The 22,339-nt window shown below is 34.9% G+C and overlaps 1 protein-coding gene across 8 annotated transcripts in view; it reads left to right on the top strand.

The window, feature by feature from the left end:
- NBEA (neurobeachin) overlaps positions 1–22,339 on the top strand; it is a 451,247-nt gene that overhangs the window by 70,472 nt on the left and 358,436 nt on the right. For all 8 annotated transcript variants that reach the window (XM_079333484.1, XM_079333487.1, XM_079333486.1 and 5 more), the window contains exons 2-5: positions 8,351–8,582; positions 14,850–14,950; positions 15,200–15,295; positions 17,539–17,660. In XM_079333484.1, coding sequence (XP_079189610.1) covers positions 8,351–8,582; positions 14,850–14,950; positions 15,200–15,295; positions 17,539–17,660 — 551 coding nt within the window. The remainder of the gene's footprint in view (positions 1–8,350; positions 8,583–14,849; positions 14,951–15,199; positions 15,296–17,538; positions 17,661–22,339) is intronic.

Below are 22,339 nucleotides of genomic sequence, written 5' to 3'. Positions count from 1 at the left end.
TTTGGCTATACAAGTTTCAGTACTGCAAGTGTGTGCTTGTATTAGTAGAATAGGCTACAAAAGTTTGTGAAAAAACTTTTAGTTTTTTCAGAGTACTTTTCATTTGTGATTTTAGTAACTCTTAGATATTTGAATTTCTTTTCCTTCTCTTCTGGCTTGGAGACAAAGAAGATAAATTAAAGAAAAAACATCCCCCCAAAAAAAAGCAAAACCAAAATCTGCCCATAAACAAACAAAAAGCCAAATCACCACCAAGTAACTTGTTTTAAAATATACCTGGATATTGAAACCAGGCAGTTACAAGCATGAGCTTATATTGTACTAGCATCTGCACCTTGATCTTAGAGTTATTTTTGAAAGTGAAAATAACTTTTAAGTGTTAGGAATGGTAAGATTGGGCTATAAAGTATTAAAAGTAAAATGAATGAGTAATACTATTTTTCATACTCTTTAAACTTTGCTCATGTATCAACTTCTTTATAGTCCATAAAAATAAATTTTGAATTTTTGTTTTCAGACATGTGGCAAACCTAAGTTGCATGGTTTTGTTTATTAAAATAAATTGTCAGTAACGCTTCCTCTTTTTGATGTAAGAAAGTCCCTTATCTAACTGGCTGATCTCTTTTGTGATTAAGTCAAGATCAGAAGTAGTTTATAGGAGAAACTGAACTAGATAAACTGAAAACAAATTAGCTGCAATTTTGAGAATGATTTTAATTTTACTTCACTGTAAAGAAACATGCAACTTTATTTCTTAGTCTTTAATTCTTCAGTTTCAACATCTTAAAGTAAAAGCTCATATTCTGCTTTAGCCAAAAGTAGTTTTGTGGAGATCAAAATAGTAAATATGAACAATGTCTCCTAGTGACACAGCAACAAATGACCACAGGAACAATAGACCAGCAGCTTTTGGGTTTGTGTTTTGGATTAGGTATTTATATGTAAAATTCTTTAATCAGTCTTCATTTCTCTCAGAAGTGGTTGGATCAATGTATAAGTTCTTCTAAGTGGGTGAGATTTTTCCTGTGTCACACTAAAACTTTTTTTTTTTTTTTTTTTTTTTTTTTTTTGCATTCCTTCTAAGATAGGGTTTTTTATTTCAAGAAATCTGACTCTTGGGCTATAGAAGCTTTTATGAAGGCAGGTATTTGAAGTTTATCAAACTAATTCCTGTCCTACCCCAAAATAGTGGGTTTTTTTTACCATAAGTAAAGAACAGCTTTTGTTTTGTGATTTGGGTTTTTTTTTTTCTTTTTTCTCTTTAAACCTCCACAATACTTAGAAAAGGTCTGACATTGTCAAGTATGGTATACAGCCTTGTCAACTGTCAGTGTGTAATTGATAGTTCTCTCAGTAAATCATACATATAGGCAGTTCATCTACCACTACAGTTGATCTGCCTATAGGAATATCTTCTTCCCTCAAAGGAAAATTTAAAAAAGAAAAGTAAATCCATGGGATATTTTTTTTAAGCTTGTATAATAGCAAGCATATTCTTGTAAGTACTAAAAGCTGACCATGTTGCTTCATTCATATTGTCTCAGCACCATTTGAATTCATTGCTAAGATTACTTCAAAATTGTCAAATTTACTAGGTAGCTTTCCCTTAGTGCTAAACTGATGGATATGTGCAATATATTATTCAAAGTAAAAATGGTTTTGAGGTTAAAATGAAGGAAGGCTTGTTTAAAAGGAGTATCTAATGTGCAGAATTACATCCTGTTGCAATGTTAAACATGAGAATCAGTCTTTTTAGTGCTATCATTTGATTATAAACCATGTTGTGAGCACATTGGTTAAGATTTATCTGACGAAACTTCAGGTGTGCCTGTCTGAACTAGTTGTCCTTTTATAATCAGGAAAAAAAGTACTACATTCCCTGAAAAGTGTTTATTTCATTCTGATGTTGCATCTAAAACCACTGAGTTAATCACTTCCCTGAAGCATCTTTTACTTTCCAATGATGGTAAAGAGAATTATGAAAATTAGCCCAAATACATATAGCTGTAACTCAAATATCTAAGGATTACCAGTCACCAATTTAAATTTACTATTTAAAAATAAATAAAGAATGTGTACCAGTTATGAAACATACCTTCTCAAGATTTTTTTAGCTGTGATTTTCTCTGTTGTTATATTGATACATTTAGGTTAACAAGTGCATATGATCAGCACACATTTCTGTCACTGAACAATCTAATTTATTCCGTTTAGCATTCTAAATGCCTGAAGAAATCTTATTTCATGCAGTTGAAGAAGAATCTTCCTAAAAATCTGAATTAATTGTTTAGAAATTTAATGTTTTAGTTAATTACCATAAAATAGTAACCTCTTTTTTTAATTGCCCAGGTCCCCTACTGCTTGTCTCAGGCAACTGTGTTTTAATGTTTATACTGTTGCCTGTCTTTATAGAAGAAACAGTAGCATTCTGATTCCACATATTTTGAATTCTCACTAGGGATTATGAAATTAGTTCAGTGTTGCTTTGTAGAAAAGATGTTCCAGTTTTGACAAAAAAATATTCTTCAAAGTTATATGATGGCTTTAGTTATCAAGAGTTAAGTGTTTACTAGTTTTATCCTCCAACAACTTATTAATTTGGGATTTTAAGAGATTTTCAATCTCACTCGAGTAGATTATTCTCAATTCTTTTCCTGTGGAAATTTGTGCCATATGCCAAGTCAGCTATTTTTTAATGTCTAAAATGAGAGATGAGCATCAGGATAGGAAGAAGATTAATAGTTTTGTTTCCAAACTCTTTACCTCCTATATAGTTACAAGGAAAGATATTTTTATTCTAATTGTATATGTACATGCTTGAACCTAAAATGCTACAGTTCAAAACAGATGAGGATTTTCATGTTGACTGTGTTATGCCTTCATTTATTTTTGCCTTTAGAAAAAACAGAGAAAATGTGATAGTAGTTAATTAGGAGAGGGAATGTAGGAGTGACTTGGTACAGATTAAGCCTGGATGTGGTTAGGGTTTTAGTAATTATACTGTTGTAATACTTGAATTTTTCAGTGGCACTGTCTTTCTAGTATTCGAATTCATATTTTTGATTTTTGTTTAAATAAATGTGGACAGTAGTCCAACTTGAAGGAAACTAGAAAATGCTTCTTTGACAGCAATGAACTGCAAACTTAGTGATTTAAATGCTTGAAGACTTTGGTTTATATAGTTCTTACATTCAGTCTTTTATTGTTGATGTCTACAGTTTTCTGAGGAAAGGAAGTGGAGAGGGATGTTTTGAGCCCTTTTCCCTGGTATCCAGTGCCAGGATGTGTGGGAATGGTTCAAAGCTGCATCAGGGGAAATGTAAATTGAATGTAAGGAAGTATGTCTTTGTGAAGAAGGTGATCAAACACTCTAACAGGCTTTCTGAAAATATGTTTGATTCCACAAGCCTGTCAGTGTTTAAGAGTCATTATCCAAACACGCTTGGACTTTGAGACAGCCTTTGAGTGGTCAGACACTTGGACCAGGTGATTCTTCTAGGTCCCTTTCAACTGAAATATTCTATCCACTTTTAATTTCAATATGTTCTTCCAAACTTGATTTGAAGAATCTGATAGTAAAAATTCTAATTTTCAAAAGTCAGCAATTTAGTTCCAGATGTTCAGCAGCACGTATTTCATTGCATTTCAAGAACTGGTATAAATATGCTATCTGAGATATGTAGACAGCTTCTTGTGTTTGGGGGAGGTTTTTTTTTCTCTGTTCTAGATCAAAAGGGTGTAAAAGACCAGCCTAAGTTCTGCAGAGATGTGGCAATTTAGAAAGAAATCTTTTTATTGCATCGCATGATGAATGGTAGAAACTTACTGAGCAATGGCCACAATACTCAGAAAAATGGAGATTGAGTAAAGCAGCTGCATTTGAGAATGGTAGTTTAGCTTAAGGTGGGTTCTTGGAGCAAGGAGTGTCAGCCTGTTGTTATAAGCAATCTCAGCATGGGCAATACAGTCTAACTTGCTCATTGCTGGCTGTTCAGTGCCACTTTGGGAGGAGCTGTTTGTCGACCACAGTCAACAGTCCTGTAATGATCATCTGAGCATTCGTTTGGTGCTTCATTTCTTACAGCTGTGCTGTGAAAGATGCAGAATATGACAAAGTACAAGCAATACTTCAGGATACTTAATCACAGTGAAAGCATGGACTTTACTGAATATTAAATACTCTGTTGAAGAATGCGAAGACTAAGTGTTTGACACAAGAAGAGATTGTATTTGAGATGTATGATATGGAAAGAACACTGATTTATGATATGGTATAGTGGCTTCTGTAAGGGCTTCTATTGAAGTGTTCATGTTGTACTCCAGCTGAACTTTCTTATTACAGAAACCTATTACAGGAGCTCTATTAAAAATAAGTTACTTTTTGGAAGTATGATTTAACTTTTTGGTATATGGTGTTGCATCCACAGTTTTATCCAATTTAAAAAGCTGCAAATTCATAATGAATATTTAGTTGTTTATTTGCAGTTTTTCATGTGGCATAGTTTTTTAACACAGCACCCTTAGGGGCTCCAAGACCTCTTTTCTGGATGATAGTATCAGACTTTGGAGCCTGTTGTCTTGTACACATGAGAAAAACTATAATAATGTTGAATTACTTTGCATTTACTAATTTTGAGTTTTTAAGCATTGTTTCCTGGACAGTTGGTATCAGAGGAATCTTTGCAGCTCGCAGCAGTTGATGGTTTTTAACTGCATTTAATGATTTCTGGCTCCTCAGCAGAGTTTGTCCTTTTGTTAATGGTGCCACATAACCAGCTCATTGTCTCTGTGCTTCTCTGCTGGTTACCTCCCCGTCTTGTGGAGACTGGTTATTCCTCTTTATCTACTGTCTTCCTTGGGAAATCCAGGTGCAGAAATGATGTTAGGGGATACTTTTTTTGTAGTGAGTGTTCCACTTCCTTTATTGACTGAATTCTATTGGATTCTGAACATTTTAAAGCAGAGATGCCTACTTTGTTTCTTGAACACAAATTAACCATGTTCACTTATTTCTGCATACTTGCTTCACTTTTGTTTAGCTTTTCCTTGTCATCTTATCTTTCATCAAGACATTAGTATTATTTTTAATTAATGATGAGTAATTTAAAGAAGTCACTTCCCCCTGCCTTCCTAAATTTTTGGTATCCTTGTCAATCAGTTTGTTAATTTGTTTCCTTTACTAAGGAAGTTTATTTAAATGATAATTATGATAATTTTTACTGTCTGAAATATGCTTAAACTGAAGTTGAGGGCAAATACGAACATTTTAATGCTTTCTTTGGTGAAATAAGCAGTCACCTTGATGGGCTATATATTTCTTGTTGTCAATTGTATAAGTGAAATAATTGTAGCACGTTCTGGATAGTCTGTAGCCCAGGAATAGATTCTTCATAAAAAAAATTTTGTTAGCATTCTTTGTATTTTCTTATACAGGTTTTCTGAGATGCTTTATAGAATTAGACATCTTGGGTTTAAAAGAATTGAAATGTCCTGTCACTTCAGACTGATACTGGAACTTCATTTCAATCTCTTAAATGTTACATATTATTATATTGGTTATATTAGAAAGCAAATGCAGTTTGAATTATTTTAGTCTGTAGTGAATTATTTCCATTTATTTTAGTGATTAGTTTATTAATTTAAATTAACTAGAATTTTACAACGAATAGTATTTGAGACAAGGGTATCAGTCTGTATTGCACCTCTTCATTCCAACTGAGGCATTGCTGGATTTTTTTCCTTGTTTTTAAGTCCAGCTTATCAAAACCAAATGGTAGGCAATATATCTTATCTGAAGGAAGCTTAACTAAAGATTATCACAGAATTTTTGATGTTGAAACAGAAGTCTGGAGGTTGCAAAAGCCAGGCTAAGGCCGGTTGTCCACATGTGTAACCACATGGCTTTTGAATGTATCCAGTGATAAAGACTCAGCAGATACAATTTTCATCCTAGATTTCCTCCATGGAAAGAAATGGAGGAAAGTAGGTGTTTAATTTCATCTTGGGACAGTCATCTAAAGATGTTCAATTGAATGTCTTTTATGAGTGACTGTTTTACTTCTGTGTGTTTTTAACATAATCTCAGAGAGGCTCATCCTGGTGAAGAGAGATCTGAAAACACAACAACCCAGGTTGCTGGTGAAGTATGCACAAGTTGCTGCTCTTTGCAGAAGTAAAAACTCTGCCTGGGGTTCTAGAAAAGAGTAAGAACTCTCTGAAACCATTTCATGATTCTAAAGAATGCCTACAGAAATAGTGTGCTTCTAATCTTGAAATTTTTTTGCCTTTCTTTGGTGCACATTGTGTTTACCAAATATGCAAATATGATACGCAGTCACAAGTTTTAAATTGAAGTACTAATTATAATTAGGATAATAGTTTTTATTTGAATGTAATTAAATGTCTCAGGAGAACTAAGGAGGTAGTCAGTTTATATATTTAGCATATTAGAAGCTTTTATGTTACAAAATTATAAATTGGTTATTAACAATTAATTGAAAGAGGAAAAAGTAATTTGAAAGTGAATGAAAAGTATGAATTAGGCTGGAAGCCAAAGCTAGTCCTTGCTTGCTTGTATTAATTGTCTAAAAATGGAGTATGAAAGAAGTCTTTGAATATTTGGATAGGTTTAGCCACCGAAAAAGTTTGCATAGTATTTCAACTTGCCTATGTTTTAGAGTTTAATTTCAAGTCAATACCTATGCTTTTAAATAGGCCATAGAATTGCCTTCTGTTAAAATTTAGTGTTGAAATTATGCACTTATAAGAGATAATTTTTTGAATATCATTAATTTAAAACATGTCATTCAAATTTTTAATTATATAACTCCATTAGACAAACAGAACCAAAATTCTTAGAATTATTTTTATATTAATTTATACTGTTATTTTGAGTAATATATTAACAGTTACTGAAATTAGTGTTACTGACAGGCTGAGAGAGTTGAGTTTATTCACCCTGAAGAGGAGAAGGCTCCAGGGAGACCTTATAGCACTTAAAGAGAGCCTAAAAGAGAGCTTTTTACAAGGGTGTGTACTGATAGGCTGGGGTAGGGAATGCCTTAAACTGCAGGAGGGAATGTCTAGATTAGATAGATTAGTCTAAATTCTTCAGTGTGAGAGTGGTGAAGCACTGGAACAGGTTGCCCAGAGAGGCTGACCAAGGCTGGGTGGAACTCTGAATAGTCTGGTCGAGTGCAAGGTTCCTGCCCATGGTATGGAGTTGGAATGAGATAATCTTTAAGGTCCCTTCCAGCCCAAGCCATTCAGTGATTCTATGATTCTATAAAATTTCACACTGATACTTTAAAAATTCTTCAAAGTTACTAGGATCAAGTAGGATGCATGAGAGTCATGCTGTCTTTCATTCAGAATTGAAAGATTTTTATGCCATTAAAAGGGTACTTTTTTAAAAAATAAATGTCATACTTTTTTTAGTAGATTGTCCCAAGTTCAGCTTTTTAAGTTACACAAATGACTGATCAAAATTGTTGAATTCAATTCTTAAAGATAGATTTAGTCCTGACTATATCATCTTTTACTGGTTTGTTTTCTCCTCCCTCCTAATCCATGCCTGGTAGTTCTGCTGCTTAACTGGTGCTTAGGACTTTGGCTAGTGTTTTTCCAGTACCTGGGTAGATAGGAGTCAGACTGTAATTTCATCAGTACTGCTGTTTAACTCACTTGTTATCTGAGTGCCTGTTCCTTTCCTGGTGCAGTCTCTCCCTTGCACCAGCCAGTCCATCTCCTTGACCACATGATGAGCTGATGTGTGGTATAATAAAGTAAATGTTTTGTATCTGTGTTACTGCAGAGCAGATGAGGTTCTTTTTCTGGTCATGACTGCATGGGTGGGACAATGGAAAAGATAGTAAGGTCCTCCAAACACATAACTAAGGGCAAATGTTGGCTTATATGAGGAAAAAAAGCTTAGTGTCTTTTTATTTTTGAGTAGGCAAATTTCAGAGAATGGTGGAAAAGCCTCAATTGCTTCTAGAGCTTTTCAGGTTCTGCACTACATCTATCTGGGCCAAGCTACCATTTCAGTTCCTTCATATGAAGGAATACTTCAAATCTATTTGATTTTGATTTTATTTTATTGAGATGCTGTATTCAGCACAGTGACAAAATTGAAGGTACTGTTTTATGATATTAGTGTATATATTTTTACAAGCTTTGTTTTGCATAGCATGATTGTTAATTTGCTCTTGCAAAGCATAGCTGTGAGTTTCTCTCATCAAAATTACTTCTCTAACCATGTAAAGTATATTCGTATTGATTACAATGAAGATATGAGAGACACTAAATTATGTATTTAACATTCTAATGCTGTTCTTGTTTTCTTTTTTAGCTGGTTGGTGGTGAATTTGATCTGGAGATGAACTTTATAATCCAGGATGCAGAGAGCATTACATGCATGTCGGAGCTCTTGGAGCACTGTGATGTAACGTGCCAAGCAGAAATCTGGAGTATGTTCACTGCAATCCTACGTAAAAGCGTCCGTAATTTACAGACTAGCACGGAAGTTGGCTTAATTGAACAGGTACTGCTGAAGATGAGTACTGTGGACGACATGATTGCAGGTATAAATTGCCAACTGATAAAATAATTATTGCATTCTTGACCTGCCAATGTTTTGTCTTTATGGAAGGGTATGGAATGTTTTGGTTTTTCCTTAAAAATATGTTTTCATTAACACTGCTATTGAGTCAGAAGTACTTTTTTTTATTAATTTCAGGAAAATTACAAAAATATATCTGTAGTTTAAAAACTCTGTAGATACATTGTGTGAAATAACTGGTTGTGAATTCATTTGAGAAGGGTATTGTTATTTTAGTGATAAAATTAGAATCATTAAAAACAGTATTTTAGACTTTTTATCTATGAGGCAATGTTTTAGTTTTCATATACATTGTTATGCTTAATAATGATGTCAGAATTTCTAGATCTATTTTAAACAACCTCATCTGACAGCATAACATATTATTTACAGTTTTGAATGCTGGACATATGGATTATATTAAACAATCATTCCATAAAGTATTCCTGTGATCCCTATCATATATTTTCATTTTTTACATTTGTGGGTTTTAACATCCTATAGCATTTTGCATGCTTTGTTTGTTTATTGAACATAAGTAATGAAGTTATTTCCTAGTTAAGGTTTTCGTAGTATTTTTGAAGGAGTTTGATATTCCACACTACATTCTCTGTGTAACAGATTACATATTATAATCCTGATTACTTGGATAAAGAACAGGTTTATTCATCACATTTAAATATGGCACCTGAAGAGATATGATTACTATTTATTTTCCCTGAAGGAGCTTAGTCAGTTTCTTTCAACAGAGTATGCAAGTAGTTCTTAATTCTTATATAGTTTGTAACTGATGTTAGGACACTTATATTGTGAGGCATTTTTGAAAGATTTCAGAGGTTTACCTTCTGTGATTCTAATGTTTTAGTTGATGATCTGATTCTTCATGTATATACAGGTTTTGTGGAACAGCAAACTAGCAAGGGTTTCAGACAAAAAGAAAGAAGATTATAACAGTAGGATAAAAACTGTATTACTGAGGAATTATTTTTTTGAGAGTCCTTTATTCTTTTTTTTCAGTATAAACGTGTTTGCAATAGTAAGTATTTGGAAAAGCTACATACTGTTTTTCAAAGCAAGTCATAATCAACATCTTGTTTAGAAATGTATCTAAATGCTAAAATCATAAGTGTTATGCTAAGTACCATACAGTGAAATTCAGACTGAGGTATAACAGACCAATAGATTAATAAATGATGGTTTTCACCAAATATGTTTTGTTTTACAATATTTGTAAGTAGGGTATGTCAGAATAATCTAAGGGTAAAGATACTCTTTTATTCCATGTTAAATATAATGCATTCTATGATGAGAAAAAAAATTTCTATCCTAAAATTTTTCAGTGTTTTACTCACGGAAATAGTGCTCTTACATGAGTAATCACACCAACAAAATTTGTTCAATTTAAGGTCCTGTAAGTGGTACTTGTATATGTGGCATACAAGACTGTAATGGTGACTCCATTAGAGAGGCACCATTTTTTTTAAACTGCCTAGCTAATTATAGAAGTCAGAAATCAAGAGCCTATGATCTGGCTTTTTAGGAGCATTTGGCAATTCAAAAATCACTCTGAATTGGCAGATACTCATATAAGCCAGGGATAGTAAATTTTAAAAAACAACCTAATGGATATTCTACCTCTTCAATATTTTTTTTCTGAGGAGGTCACACAACGCTTCAGAAAGAGACTTTCTGCAGAAAAAACTTCATTAAGCTTGTTGCTTAGTATGCTTACATGGGTGAAGGGAGTACATATATAATTTAAAATCAAAACTAAAAATTGGATTCTGATAACATTTTAGCATTGCAGTGTTTCTACTCATCTGAGTATGCACCTATGTATCATGAGCAGGGATTGAACAGAATCACACTTCCTAGGGATTTTCTCTGGCAACTGTAAATTATTTTTTTTGAGAGTTTTATTTTTTTTCTTCAACAAGACATGGAAGCAACCAATTTGATTATTTTTATTTTATCTCTTGATTTCTGTAAGCACCTGAGTCTCCTTTTATAAGTGGTAATAACATAGGTAATAAGTCAGAAGTAACAGAAAATGTAATGTGATAACTATTTCAATATTAGCAGAATCAGTGACAACTAATGCAGTGTTTGCATTCCCTAAGATTCTATGCAGATGTTGAGGTCATAACTGTAGAATTGTTTTGCCTCAAATATTTCTCTGAACTTCCCAAAATCAGGGAATAAAAGAAATTGTGTTAAAATTATTTTTAGCATTAAAGGGAGAATGTTTTGAACAAAAGGTGTATTAATTTTTACTTCTAGGGAGTTAGTACCACATTTTTTTCCCAAAACAGTTGCTAATACTCTGTCAGCCCAATGTTTTGAAATTGGCTTTTATCATCTGTAAAGGGTGCAAGTTTTCTGGGTGTGTTTTTTTGTTTTTTGTTTTTTTTTTTTTTTTTTAATTTGCTTCTCTGGGAGTTGCTTGCTTGTTTTTAGGTCATCTCACTTGTTCCTCTGTGAAACACTTTGATTAGACCCAGATAGGGTTTAAATAGACAAGATAGGCAGTAATACCTGTTTTGTGTTCTGACAGCACACTTTCAGGACCAGTCTAAGTCTGAATCCTCTCTTTTCTGATTTCATGATAGTAAGACAGCAGCAAATAAACATGAAGGCGAACTTTTGCAATGAGAAGAACTTTTCTGTTGATTTAGATGAAGACACAGATTCATGAGTTTTTAAGTACTTCAAATATCTAACTTCATGTGATTTTAAATCTTCTGTGGTGAAGAATAAAACCTTAATCACTTGGAAAATCTCAATGGCAACCCAAATGGGCTCAATCTGCTTTTCAGAAGCATCACCTTTCAAGAATAAAATTTTTGTACTATGACAGTCTGTTATACTAATATAGGGAATGGTCAGCCATTTTATCAATAGTTGAGGAGAAAATATTTTCATAGCTGATTGGTGCTTTTTAGTTTTTTTTTTTTTTCAAGAGCTGCACAGGATCTTCCTTGATGGACTCACTTTTTACAGGTCTGTTTCTAGGTGATGAGTAGTGAAGCAGATCATCTGCTCTGAGGGACTCTTTGGGATAGTGTGTCTGTAGTCCCATCTGAGAAGTCTGAACGATGGATGGGAAAGTACCCTGAACTCATAGAGTAGATGTGTCTCACCTAAGTCCCATTTTTTCCCCACATTTCTGTTGTGATGATATAGGTAATTGTTCTAAAAATGTTGGGACTGAATTCTTAAGCATTGAAACAAGTTCCTAGTTTTCAAACAACAGTGTTGGGTTTTGACTGCTCTGTCATTAACGGGCTGTTAACAAGCTTTCCTCTTTCAACTCATTCCACAAGAAAAATGGCAAAATTATCACCTTCTCTATTCACAAAGTGTAGAAATTAATTTCTATCACCAAGTGTTAAAATTCACAACTTCATGGCCATTTAATAGTAAGAGCTTAGGGACGTATGAGGGTAGTTTCCTGAAGTTTTCTTTTGAATGCTATTTAATGTATCTTCCAAAATTAATGGCAGACCCTTCATTTTGATATATGTGCATTGTTACTTGAAAGACAGGCAGGCATTTTTCATTTGTATTTTCATATTAAGTGACTGAATTAGGCATTCCTTCAAGGTTGCTGGTTAATTAATAGATCATATGAAAACTGCTTAGTATGGAAGTATTCAGAAGGTGCCATTAATAGAAATTAGAAATGCATTAAAAATTAGAAACTGCATGTTTTCTCCTTCTGGATTTAGTATTATCATATACAATCTTTTTCTCTGAAATGAGATCATGGATTTCAGTTATACATGTAATCTTATTTGATATCAAAAAAAAGAAGTAGAAGTTTAAAAAATCTAGTTGTAGTATGCTTTGTTACTCTTGTCCATTTATAGATGAGTGGATTATTAGGATTTATAAAACAGATGGGATTTACTCTTTTATGAGATTTCTAATAAGTATAAATAAAGTTATATAATAATTACTTTTAAGTCTTTATATTGAAACAAGAAACAAACATTCTTTAGAGGAGCTTACAGAAATATCTTTAAATAGCCTTAAGTTCTTCTACTTCCACAGATGTTGTTTGCTTTATCTTTGCTTGTTACTTACTGGGCTTCAATCTTCCAGGTCATTATTTTACCCAGAGTTACATAATTAGGGAGCTTATGTTTGTTTCTCTTCATCAATGTTTAATTCATTACTTATAAATATGTATTTCTAATGCCTGTAGGTTATCCACATCTTCAGGAGAAATAAGAATTTTTTTGGTGCCATAAGGTAGTACAGGCTATAGCAATGAAACAAAGCAACACATGTTCAGTGATTTTTAAAATTTACTGATAATTTCTGTGTTTGTATCAATTTGCAGTTTTTTCCTCTATGTTACAAGATCTTTTTTTAAAGGTGTTCTGATTTTCACCAGACAGCTTCGCTTCTAACATATTTTTCTCTAAAGGAAGCCAAATTTGCAGTCCCTTGATCCAAAAGGGAAGCTGAAACTATGAAATAGGAATTGTGACATTTTCAGCCAAAGATTAGTATTCACTTGTGCTTATTTAGTTTTCTTGAGTGTTCAGTGTGACTGTTCCCAGTTTTTGATCATGTACAAGATGTGCCAGCTACACATTGCAGGCTGGAGACTACTGTGAAGGGGGCAGGTACTAGGGGAGCTGAGTCCTAAAATTCACCACCATGAGAGACAGGCATTTAGTTTTCTTAGGTGTATTTTGTTTTCCCTAATACTCTCACAAATATACATGGCACTCTTTTTAATGGGGGAAATGAAAGGAGGGGGGAAAATCTGTGCTTGGAGATTAGGACTATATTCAGGATTTATGGTGAAAATGTCTGCTGAGTTCCAATGTTTTGCTTTTGCCCTTCCTGATATGTGATTTCACTCACCAAACAGTTTACTATGTTTTCTGTAAATTAAATTATATTTAATTCTTTACACATGCCTTTTGCTTGCTAAGGATCAGAGGCTAGTTTCATTGAGTTTCATTGCTCAAAACCACATATATATGGATTTGCAAAGAGAAAATCTGTTTTAAAACAAAATATGAATGTAAAATGTCTTTAGTAAGAATTGTTTCTCTTGAAAATTACTCTTTGTCAGCACCTGTAAGAATCATCCTTTCACTAATGGACAAGGATAACATGCAGTCCTACAGATGAAATGTAAACTTGTATGCAGAAAGTTGTCTTCTACAAGTTTTAGCAGGGAGGCAGGAGAGGGGTGAGGGAATCCCATGTTGAACAGATTGGGGAAGTATGTTAATGCTTATTCTGTTGTGTCATAGCTCTTTTTGAAAACTCTGGACTTCACCATTTGATCTTTGAATTAAATTCTTATGCCTCGTCTGTGAATATGAGCAAATTGGTTTACCTCCTGCTAGAGGAAATTCTAATTCTTACTAGTCCATTTTATTCCAAAGAAAAGTGTGGAGTATAAGGAAAGGGTCAACACCCAATAAGCTAACAAATTGTTTAAATGAAATTCTGGGGTTTTAAATAAAAATTCCAGCACCATCAGTGATTTTAAACCTGATAGTGTCTGAAAGGAAGACTGTTTCATGCTCTTACTGTAAGAGTTTATGAGTTTTGAGACATTGTAATTGAAAGCTGTATTCCATATGCCTGTTAGCAGTTTTGATCTCTTCTTTTTATTGTGCTCTTTAATTATTTTTGTGCTATGATTTTGTTTTATTTTCCTTACGGGTTTTTTGTTGTTTTGGTATTGTTTGATTTGATTGCTGGGTTTTCATTTGATTTTGTGGGGTTTTTGTTGTTTTGAACTTTTTTTGCAGGGGCCAGAGGGAGGTATTTTTCTTTTATTTTCCCCTGGCCTTTCATTACAGTAAAGATCAGAAGCATTATCACTGTAACAAAAATGAGAAAATGATGCAAATTATAGTATAAAAGGCTGGGTTTAGGTCAACATAAAGCATCTTTTAGATCAAAATTTTTTGAAAAATGCTTACTTCAGAGGAAATAAGGAACTTTTATCCCAAAAATATACAGCAGGAATGACAAGTTATAATGTGTGATGCATGTTTTGAAATGGGAAGAGTTAATGTTCCATAAATGTAATACCTTTTTCAAAGTCTGATGCAAAACTTAACATGAAATCCTTTGTAAATTATTCAATACAAGTGAGTTGGATTTTTAGAATATGTGAATACACTTACTTTTAAAGATATATTTTCAGCTTTTTGTGTGTGTGTATCAAAGCAATGAAATTCAGAGTTCAGAATAACTCTATTTTCCTTTGAAGATCTCCTAGTTGATATGTTGGGGGTTCTTGCCAGCTACAGCATCACTGTCAAGGAGTTGAAGCTTTTGTTCAGCATGCTTCGAGGCGAAAATGGAATCTGGGTAAGCTGAGATCAGATAAAGCATTAAGTGTCATTCTGTTAGAGCCTGAAGTTAACATAAACTGTCTCCTGGGACATATTAAACTTGAATTTATTTTCTCACGTTGAATGAACATATGTTCAAGAAGTGTTTTTGCTAACTATTTTAGAGTTAATTTGCTCTGTTTGAAAACTGTCCACTTTCCATTGTAGCCTAGAGAGTATAAAAATGGTTGTATTGACTTGTGTGCAATTTTCTTTTTTTTCACAGCCAAGACATGCAGTTAAATTATTATCAGTCCTTAATCAGATGCCACAGAGACATGGGCCTGATACCTTTTTCAACTTCCCAGGCTGTAGTGCTGCAGTAAGTTTTCTACCAAAATACTACAATTTCAGGAACAAATAAATATTTCGTTTGATTTCAGAAGTTCTTGAACAGAAAATGAGAGGGGAAATATGTGTTTGAGTAGTGTAGACATTGCCTTCCCCAGACTTACAAGGTAGCTGTCTTTTTGAGAATTTGCATTTGTGAGAATGGAATATCAAGCAGCAGATTTTGGTGTGGGGAAGTTACTGTGAAAGGGAAACCTGAAAATTCCAAAGAACAGTGTTATTTTATTAGAATAATGTAATATTATATAAAGGATAAACAAACAATGAACTTGTCCATATCATTATAGTTTACAGTGACTGTTTACTCATAAATTTTATTTTAAAGTTGTCATTTTGTCTGATTTGCATCACCTGTTTCCTATCCATCAAGATAGTGGAGATAACTTACAATGGTGAAATTATGTTCCTTTCCAAACCTTCCCAAGTAGATATTGTCTTTTCCATTCACTGCACATACTTTCAAAAAAACAAAAAAAACCAAAAAAAACCCCAAACCCTACAAGTAAATCAGATTTATAGATTATTGTGAGAGTAAATAGAAATGGTTAATACTGGGAGATAGAAGATGCCATGTTCTACCTGAGCATTTCTAACAGAAAATAATCCTGAGATTCCTGTTTTCTCGTGCCAGTGCATGAAGGCTGCTCTACCTGCATTTCATCCATCAATGCCACTGATATTTTCTTTAAGCCCAAACAACTATGTCCATTTCTTGTGAACAGACTTGTCAGAGTGGCAGATTACACTTGGGAAGTAAACTGGCTGATAATCACTGTTTCACACCTGTATTTTTTGCTAGATTACTTCTTTGATCTTGTTTGAAATCCAGTCTTATAAACACATATGTCAGCAAAATGCACAGGGCAGATTGTGTAAAGAATTAATTACTAAATTTTGAAAGGGAAGGTTTCATTATCTCCTGATAAATTAAAACCACAGTTAAACCCTCTTACAAGTACCTGCCTCAGCAAGACAGCTGTTGCAGAATATGAATTTCTACAGTGACACACTGCTTTGACATTTTTGGGCTTCAGAGGCAAGCCCCGATGAAATTTCTCTCCTAAATTTAGTTTTTTATCAGAGGTTTGAAAAACGTTTTGCTGGAGAAGAATTTCAAATATTCCTTCTGTCCAAAGATATGCAGCAATAACAGGAAATCTTGATTGAAATGGATAGTTTCTTTCCTTTGTTGATCCTTCCAGGATCTCGTTTCACAAACTACTCATGATGGACTGCACTCCTGTAAATCAAGAAACATGAGCTTCAAATTTACACTTCTTTATTAGTGCATGTTGGACTATACTCTGAAGTTCTGGAGAGGATACATCCTCTGAAGTGGATCATGGGCAGAAGTTTATAAAATGACCCAGAAACCAAAACACTTCATTGAAAGATAGATATCAGACAGGGCCTAGCTCACTAGCACTGAGTTGGTTTTCATATGTGATGCACAATGTTGACATCAGACAGAGAAACACCGTAACTTTTAATCAGCATGATAAATACCTGGTTGGCCCTCTTTAAAGTTAAGTGTGTGGTTGTGCATCCAGGACTTCATTGGCAGTATGGAGGAGCCAAGAGTCTACTGAAACAGTTTATGGGCATGCTCCTGAGAGCTGCTTCCTTTTTCAGTACTGTATTACATCTCTGCCAGTCTGGGCAGGTAGCATGTTAGTCACTCCAGTTGGAGGACACCTTGTGCAGGTGTTGTTCCTATTTGTCATTAAGCAGCTCTTCTGCTTCAGGCAGGAACTGCCTCTCAGGAGGCAGGAGCCATATCCAAAAGGTGTTCCTTGAAATGTTTAGTTTTAGTTTTAACAACTAATCTCTATTTTTTGATCTGTTGATTAATTTAATTTTATATTTAATTTTATTTATGAGATTAATAACTATTAAAATCTGAATTTATAGTTTAATGTAAGCAGAAGTAATTTTTCTATTTTTGTTCTCTTAATATTGCCCATTCACAAATTTAATTTTGTGTCCTCAATTGATAGAATTCATGTAGTTAAAAGTTAATGTATTTTGAAATAGACAGAAAAGTAGTGCATTATTTCAGGAGCACTATGTAAAGGATTTTTTCTATATTTCATATTTGAAAGTTGAAGCAGATGTACAGATCTAGAACGACACGGGATTTTTGAAAGGCATTACTTTAAGAAGTATTTCTCAAAAAAACTAATTATTTCTTTCTTGTTTCTTCTCTCCTTCCAGGCAATTGCATTGCCTCCTATTGCTAAGTGGCCTTATCAAAATGGGTTTACTCTTAACACCTGGTTTCGTATGGATCCACTAAACAATATCAATGTAGATAAGGATAAACCCTATCTCTATTGGTAAGTAGCTTATAATGCTGCAGTTATGGTTTGTTCTGGGTTCCTAACCATAGTTAACTTTTCTCATTTTTTTTAAGTCCCTGACATGCTTTTCCCCGCAGCTCTGCCAAATATCTGCAGATTTTAATGGCTTGTCACTGAATGCAAACACTTAGAAAATCATCTGTCCTTTTTGCTTTGCAATTCATAAATCTATAGATTCAAGACATGTGTCTTGTAGATTAATCATAAAATCTAGTGTTGTAATTTCTTTAGGAATTCTAAAATATATTATTTCTTATAGCTTTAGATGGAGAATGTTGTTGTATTTTCCGTTTGGTGGTAAAGATTCTTAGCTAGTGTCAATATTACAAAATCTGTTCAACTCAGAGTGCACAGTTTGCATGTTAGCTAAAGTTAATAGAAAGTAGATCTGTGATCATAAATGTGGCTTACTGATCACCAGTTCCCCAAAAATGTGAAAATTTAATGTGAATGTAATGCACATAAAAGAAAATGAATATACCAATCTCAGAAGGAAATCACAGGCTCACAGAATATTTTGAGTTGGATGGGACCCATCAGGACCGTTGAGTCCAGCTCAGCCCTGCACAGGACTGTCCCCATCAAACCATGAGCCTGAGAGCATTGTCCAAACACTTTCTGAACTCTGTTGGGCTGGTGCTGTAACCACTGCCCTGGGGAGCTGTTCCAGTGTCCAGCCACCCTCTGGGTGAAGAAACTTTTCCTAATACCCAAGCTAAATCTTCCCCGACATAACTTCAGGCCATTCCCTTGGATCCTGTCACCAGAGAGAAAAGATCAGTGCCTGCCCCTCCTCTTCCCCTCACAAGGAAGTTGTGACTGCAGTGAGGTCTCACCTCAGTCTCCTCCAGACTGAACACACCAAGTGACTTCATAGCATATTGCTTCCCCTTTAGACCCTTCACCATTCTCATGGCTCTCCTTCAGGCACTCTCTAATGTTTAATGTCTTTCCAATACTGTGTTACCCAAAACTGCCCCCAGCACTTGAGGTGAGGCTGCCCCAGAGCAGAGCAGGACAATCCCCTCCCTTGCCTATCTGGTAGTGCTGTACCTGATGTCCCTTCAGGCAGGGTTCACCCTCCTGGCTGCCAGGGCACTGCTGACTCATGCTTGACTTGCCATCAACCAGGACTCCCAAGTTCCTTTCCATGGCACTGGTTTCCAGCCTCTTATTCCCCAGTCTGTTTGTCCATTCAGGGTTTCCCTATCCCAGAATCCTGGTGCAGAATCCAAAGTTGAGATTGTCATGGGTTTAGGCCTTCAAAAAAGGGCAAGAGCAGTTTTTGGTTGCTGGAAAGTTGTTTCTTGTAAAGCAGAATCTCATGTGTTGAAGTCTGTGTTAAAATCTGTCAGCATAAAGTCCAGATTAGAAGTAGCAGAAGCTTTCTGGTGCAAGGCTGAAGAAGGGCTGAAGTTGCAGCTCCTGTCTTCTTTTGGATGATGATGGTGGTCGTGAGGAGAGAGGGGGAGGGAGGGTCTCTCCCCAATGCACAGATTCTTATTTACAAATTACCCAATGAGCCAAAAACATGAATCTGAAGTGTTTCTTCTAAACCTATTAGAATTCTAGTTCTGTAATACAGAAGTTTATGCATAACTTGCACATATAGCCTATCTGTTCTATCTGAAGAATGTAAGAAATATTCGTATTATATTTTTGTTATGTCTAGAACTATGTTTTTGAGCTCTCACTGAAGCTTGTTTTTGAAGCTTGTTTTTTACACTAGGTTCTAAGGTTTTTGCTCTTTAAGGCACTTAAAACATTCTTTCTTACTTAAAACTTAAGCTTACACTTCTATTTCATGTATGAGTGACTTAATATGCTTTAATTTATCTAAAGGTTTTAATTCAGTTCCTGCACTCTGATCTCTCTCTGAGGAACTCAGGGAGAGACCCCTGTTTTATATGCTCCAACAATTCAGCATGTGCCCTTCTTCATATGCTTGGTGAGATTGCCCAGCCCTCTTACTTTTCAGTCTCTCAACAGCTTCCCCTCAGTTTTCTCCTTCTGCAGACTTGCTTTTATCCCTTGCAGTCTGACAAATGTTGTAAAACACAGGGCCTAAGATGTAGCCCTGCAGATTTTGCTATGACAGGAGCAATACAAGTTATTATTATTTATGTGAAAGATTACACCAAATTCTAATTAGTAATTCCAAAGAGGAAAAATACCCGTCTAAACTTTACACAGGTTTCAAACATCAGGGTCTGTGTCACCACCAAGAGGAAGATACCAAAGCAGACGTTATTTCTTCCATGTGCTTTCTGGTTATGTAATATCGTTTTTAGTTTAAGTAGGTGAAAAATGTGTCATATAAACAACTCAGAGCTTTAAGTGAGTGCAGTGCCTTTGTGGTGTGAGACAGCAGTTACATTAGCTCAACTGTGATGTGAAAACTGATCCTTAAAACTGGAGAAGGGAAGCAAAGAAGTGTTTTCATGTTTGCCAGATGCAAGGAAAATTTTCTGCTGTTCTGTTATTAGGGGCATGCTAAACCCTCCTTCAAGAGCTGTAAGCCAGTTTGGTTTTTTTTCTAAAAAAAATAATTTTAATTATCTCTGAGGATGATGTTTGGCAGTTGCTGACAGTCTATTAACACTTGTGTATTGGAACAGTATTGTAGCTATCTTACCAATTATAAACTGAGTGTGACAATCCTGGAAGAAAATTAGGAGTCTGACATTTGCATGAACAATAAATAACAACAAGGCAGAGCAGTCAAAATCAAAGGGTAAGATTCAGATTTCTGTAGCAGAAATTTTAGTGTGAGCCAACCAACATCATATACTTAGCAGTGCATAATGGATGCCATGCTTACAGAATGAGTAATCCTATGTTAGAAAGCAGGAACTACAGTAGGATTTTAAGGATTGTTGTAGGTATCAACTGACCATGAAATCCATTTTCATTGCTGTAGCTGAAAGAGCTAATGTGATCTTTTTAAAGATAGTTGGAACAAACAGAGACAGTAATAAATGTGATGTGATCCCTTGCTGAAATCTTGGCAAAAGCATTACTGGAATGTTATTTGCAGTTAAGAATTGCTATTTCTTTTAAGAAACCATGGGAAAACTGGTTCTATTTGGAAATAGTACCAGTTCACTACTGGGTGTGAATTGTCCCTTAGAAAACACATTTTATAGTGAGTCAATGTGGGAGAATAGATTGTGGAAGATTAGGAATGGGTCTGGGGCCAAGTCTGATCCCTAATGGGGTGCAGCTGTATAAGACAAGTGGCTAGCACTGAAGCATGGGATCCTGATGTGTGTTTACCAATCACAAAGGAGTAAAAGGGCACACAGGTGTTATGCATGTGAGAAAAAGCTATAAAGGGTTAGGATAGAAAAAAAGAGAAGAGTTTGCTGGTCGTCCTGTGAGGAAGAAGGGCTAGGTGTAAGGGGCAGGAAGGAGTTAGCCAGTCATGCAGAAGGAAGATGGAGGAAGAAAGAGGTAGAAGGAAGAGGGAAGGAGAGGAGTCTATGTTGCATGGAGCTGCCTGGGAAGTTTACAGAGAAAAGGTATCCAGGTTTTTACTATAGGATAATAAACCAACTGTGTCAGTCAGAGACCACCATACAGAGGTGCCAAGCACTTATGCTAACAAAGAATTTTTTAAATCTGAGATCCAGTGGGTAACTGCAAAATAGGAAAATTCAAACTTTTGGAGACACAGTACTATGGCCACTATCGCAATTATAAGACATAGTAAAATAATAATAATAATCTTTGTCATACTTTAACAGATTTTTGGAAATGTTTCTTTAAAAATAAAGTGTAGATTCTTTGTCATAAAGACCCTAGAAAGTTAGACATTTATGGCTCACCTTAAGTATGCTCAACTGGGAAGTCTCTGTTCCCTAAATCACTTTACTTGTTTCAGCTAAAAGAAATGGATGAGTGATATAATTTATATGTAAGGCCTGGAATTACATATGATCAATCCAGATGCTAAGACTGATTTCTCCAGGTTTTTTTTTTTTTATTATTTTTCTCTTATTTTTTATATTTAAAGAGGTGCTTTCTTTCAGATTATGTATCAGGTTCTGTGAAAGAATTAGAAAATGAACTGAGGCTAATATGTCACAATTTTTTTTTTTTTTATGTAAAAAGTCAAAGTACTTCCACAAGTGTTAAATGGAAGAATGGCTAAAAATTTTCAAAGTGTGTGGGAGTCCAGGGTACTTCCCTGGCTCCTCTGGGGATGCAAAAACTTCCCTGGCAGAGCCCTCTGACACCCCCGAGTGCTGTCCAGGATCTGCAGGGACTGGATTTGGTTCCTTGGGAGAATTTGCCAACACTGAGGGAAGAGACACAGAAAATGATGACAAGTAGAATGTAAATTAGAATATTAGAATGTAGTATAAGTAGGTTTTTAAATTGTTTATACTAAGAGCCATGTGACCAAGATGGAGGATCCTGGGTGTGGTGGGCTGCTTCTTCCTCCTTCTTCTTTGTGTCATCCATGTTGAAGTTGCACCCTGGGAACCACAGATTGGATGGGGAAAGAACTGGACATTGTAGAGAGGTCGCATGGCATTGGGGAAAATTTGTAAATATTGTATATGTAGTTTAGAGTATAAAGGCCTTGGCACAGCCCTCCCAGGAGACCTTCTGCAATGGTCGACCTGCAGAGTGGACCCATGCTGGGCTGG

The sequence above is a fragment of the Erithacus rubecula genome (assembly GCF_903797595.1).
Source record: "Erithacus rubecula genome assembly, chromosome: 1".
Classification (NCBI taxonomy): Eukaryota; Metazoa; Chordata; class Aves; order Passeriformes; family Muscicapidae; genus Erithacus; species Erithacus rubecula.
This window is presented reverse-complemented; position numbering and strand designations above follow the sequence as displayed.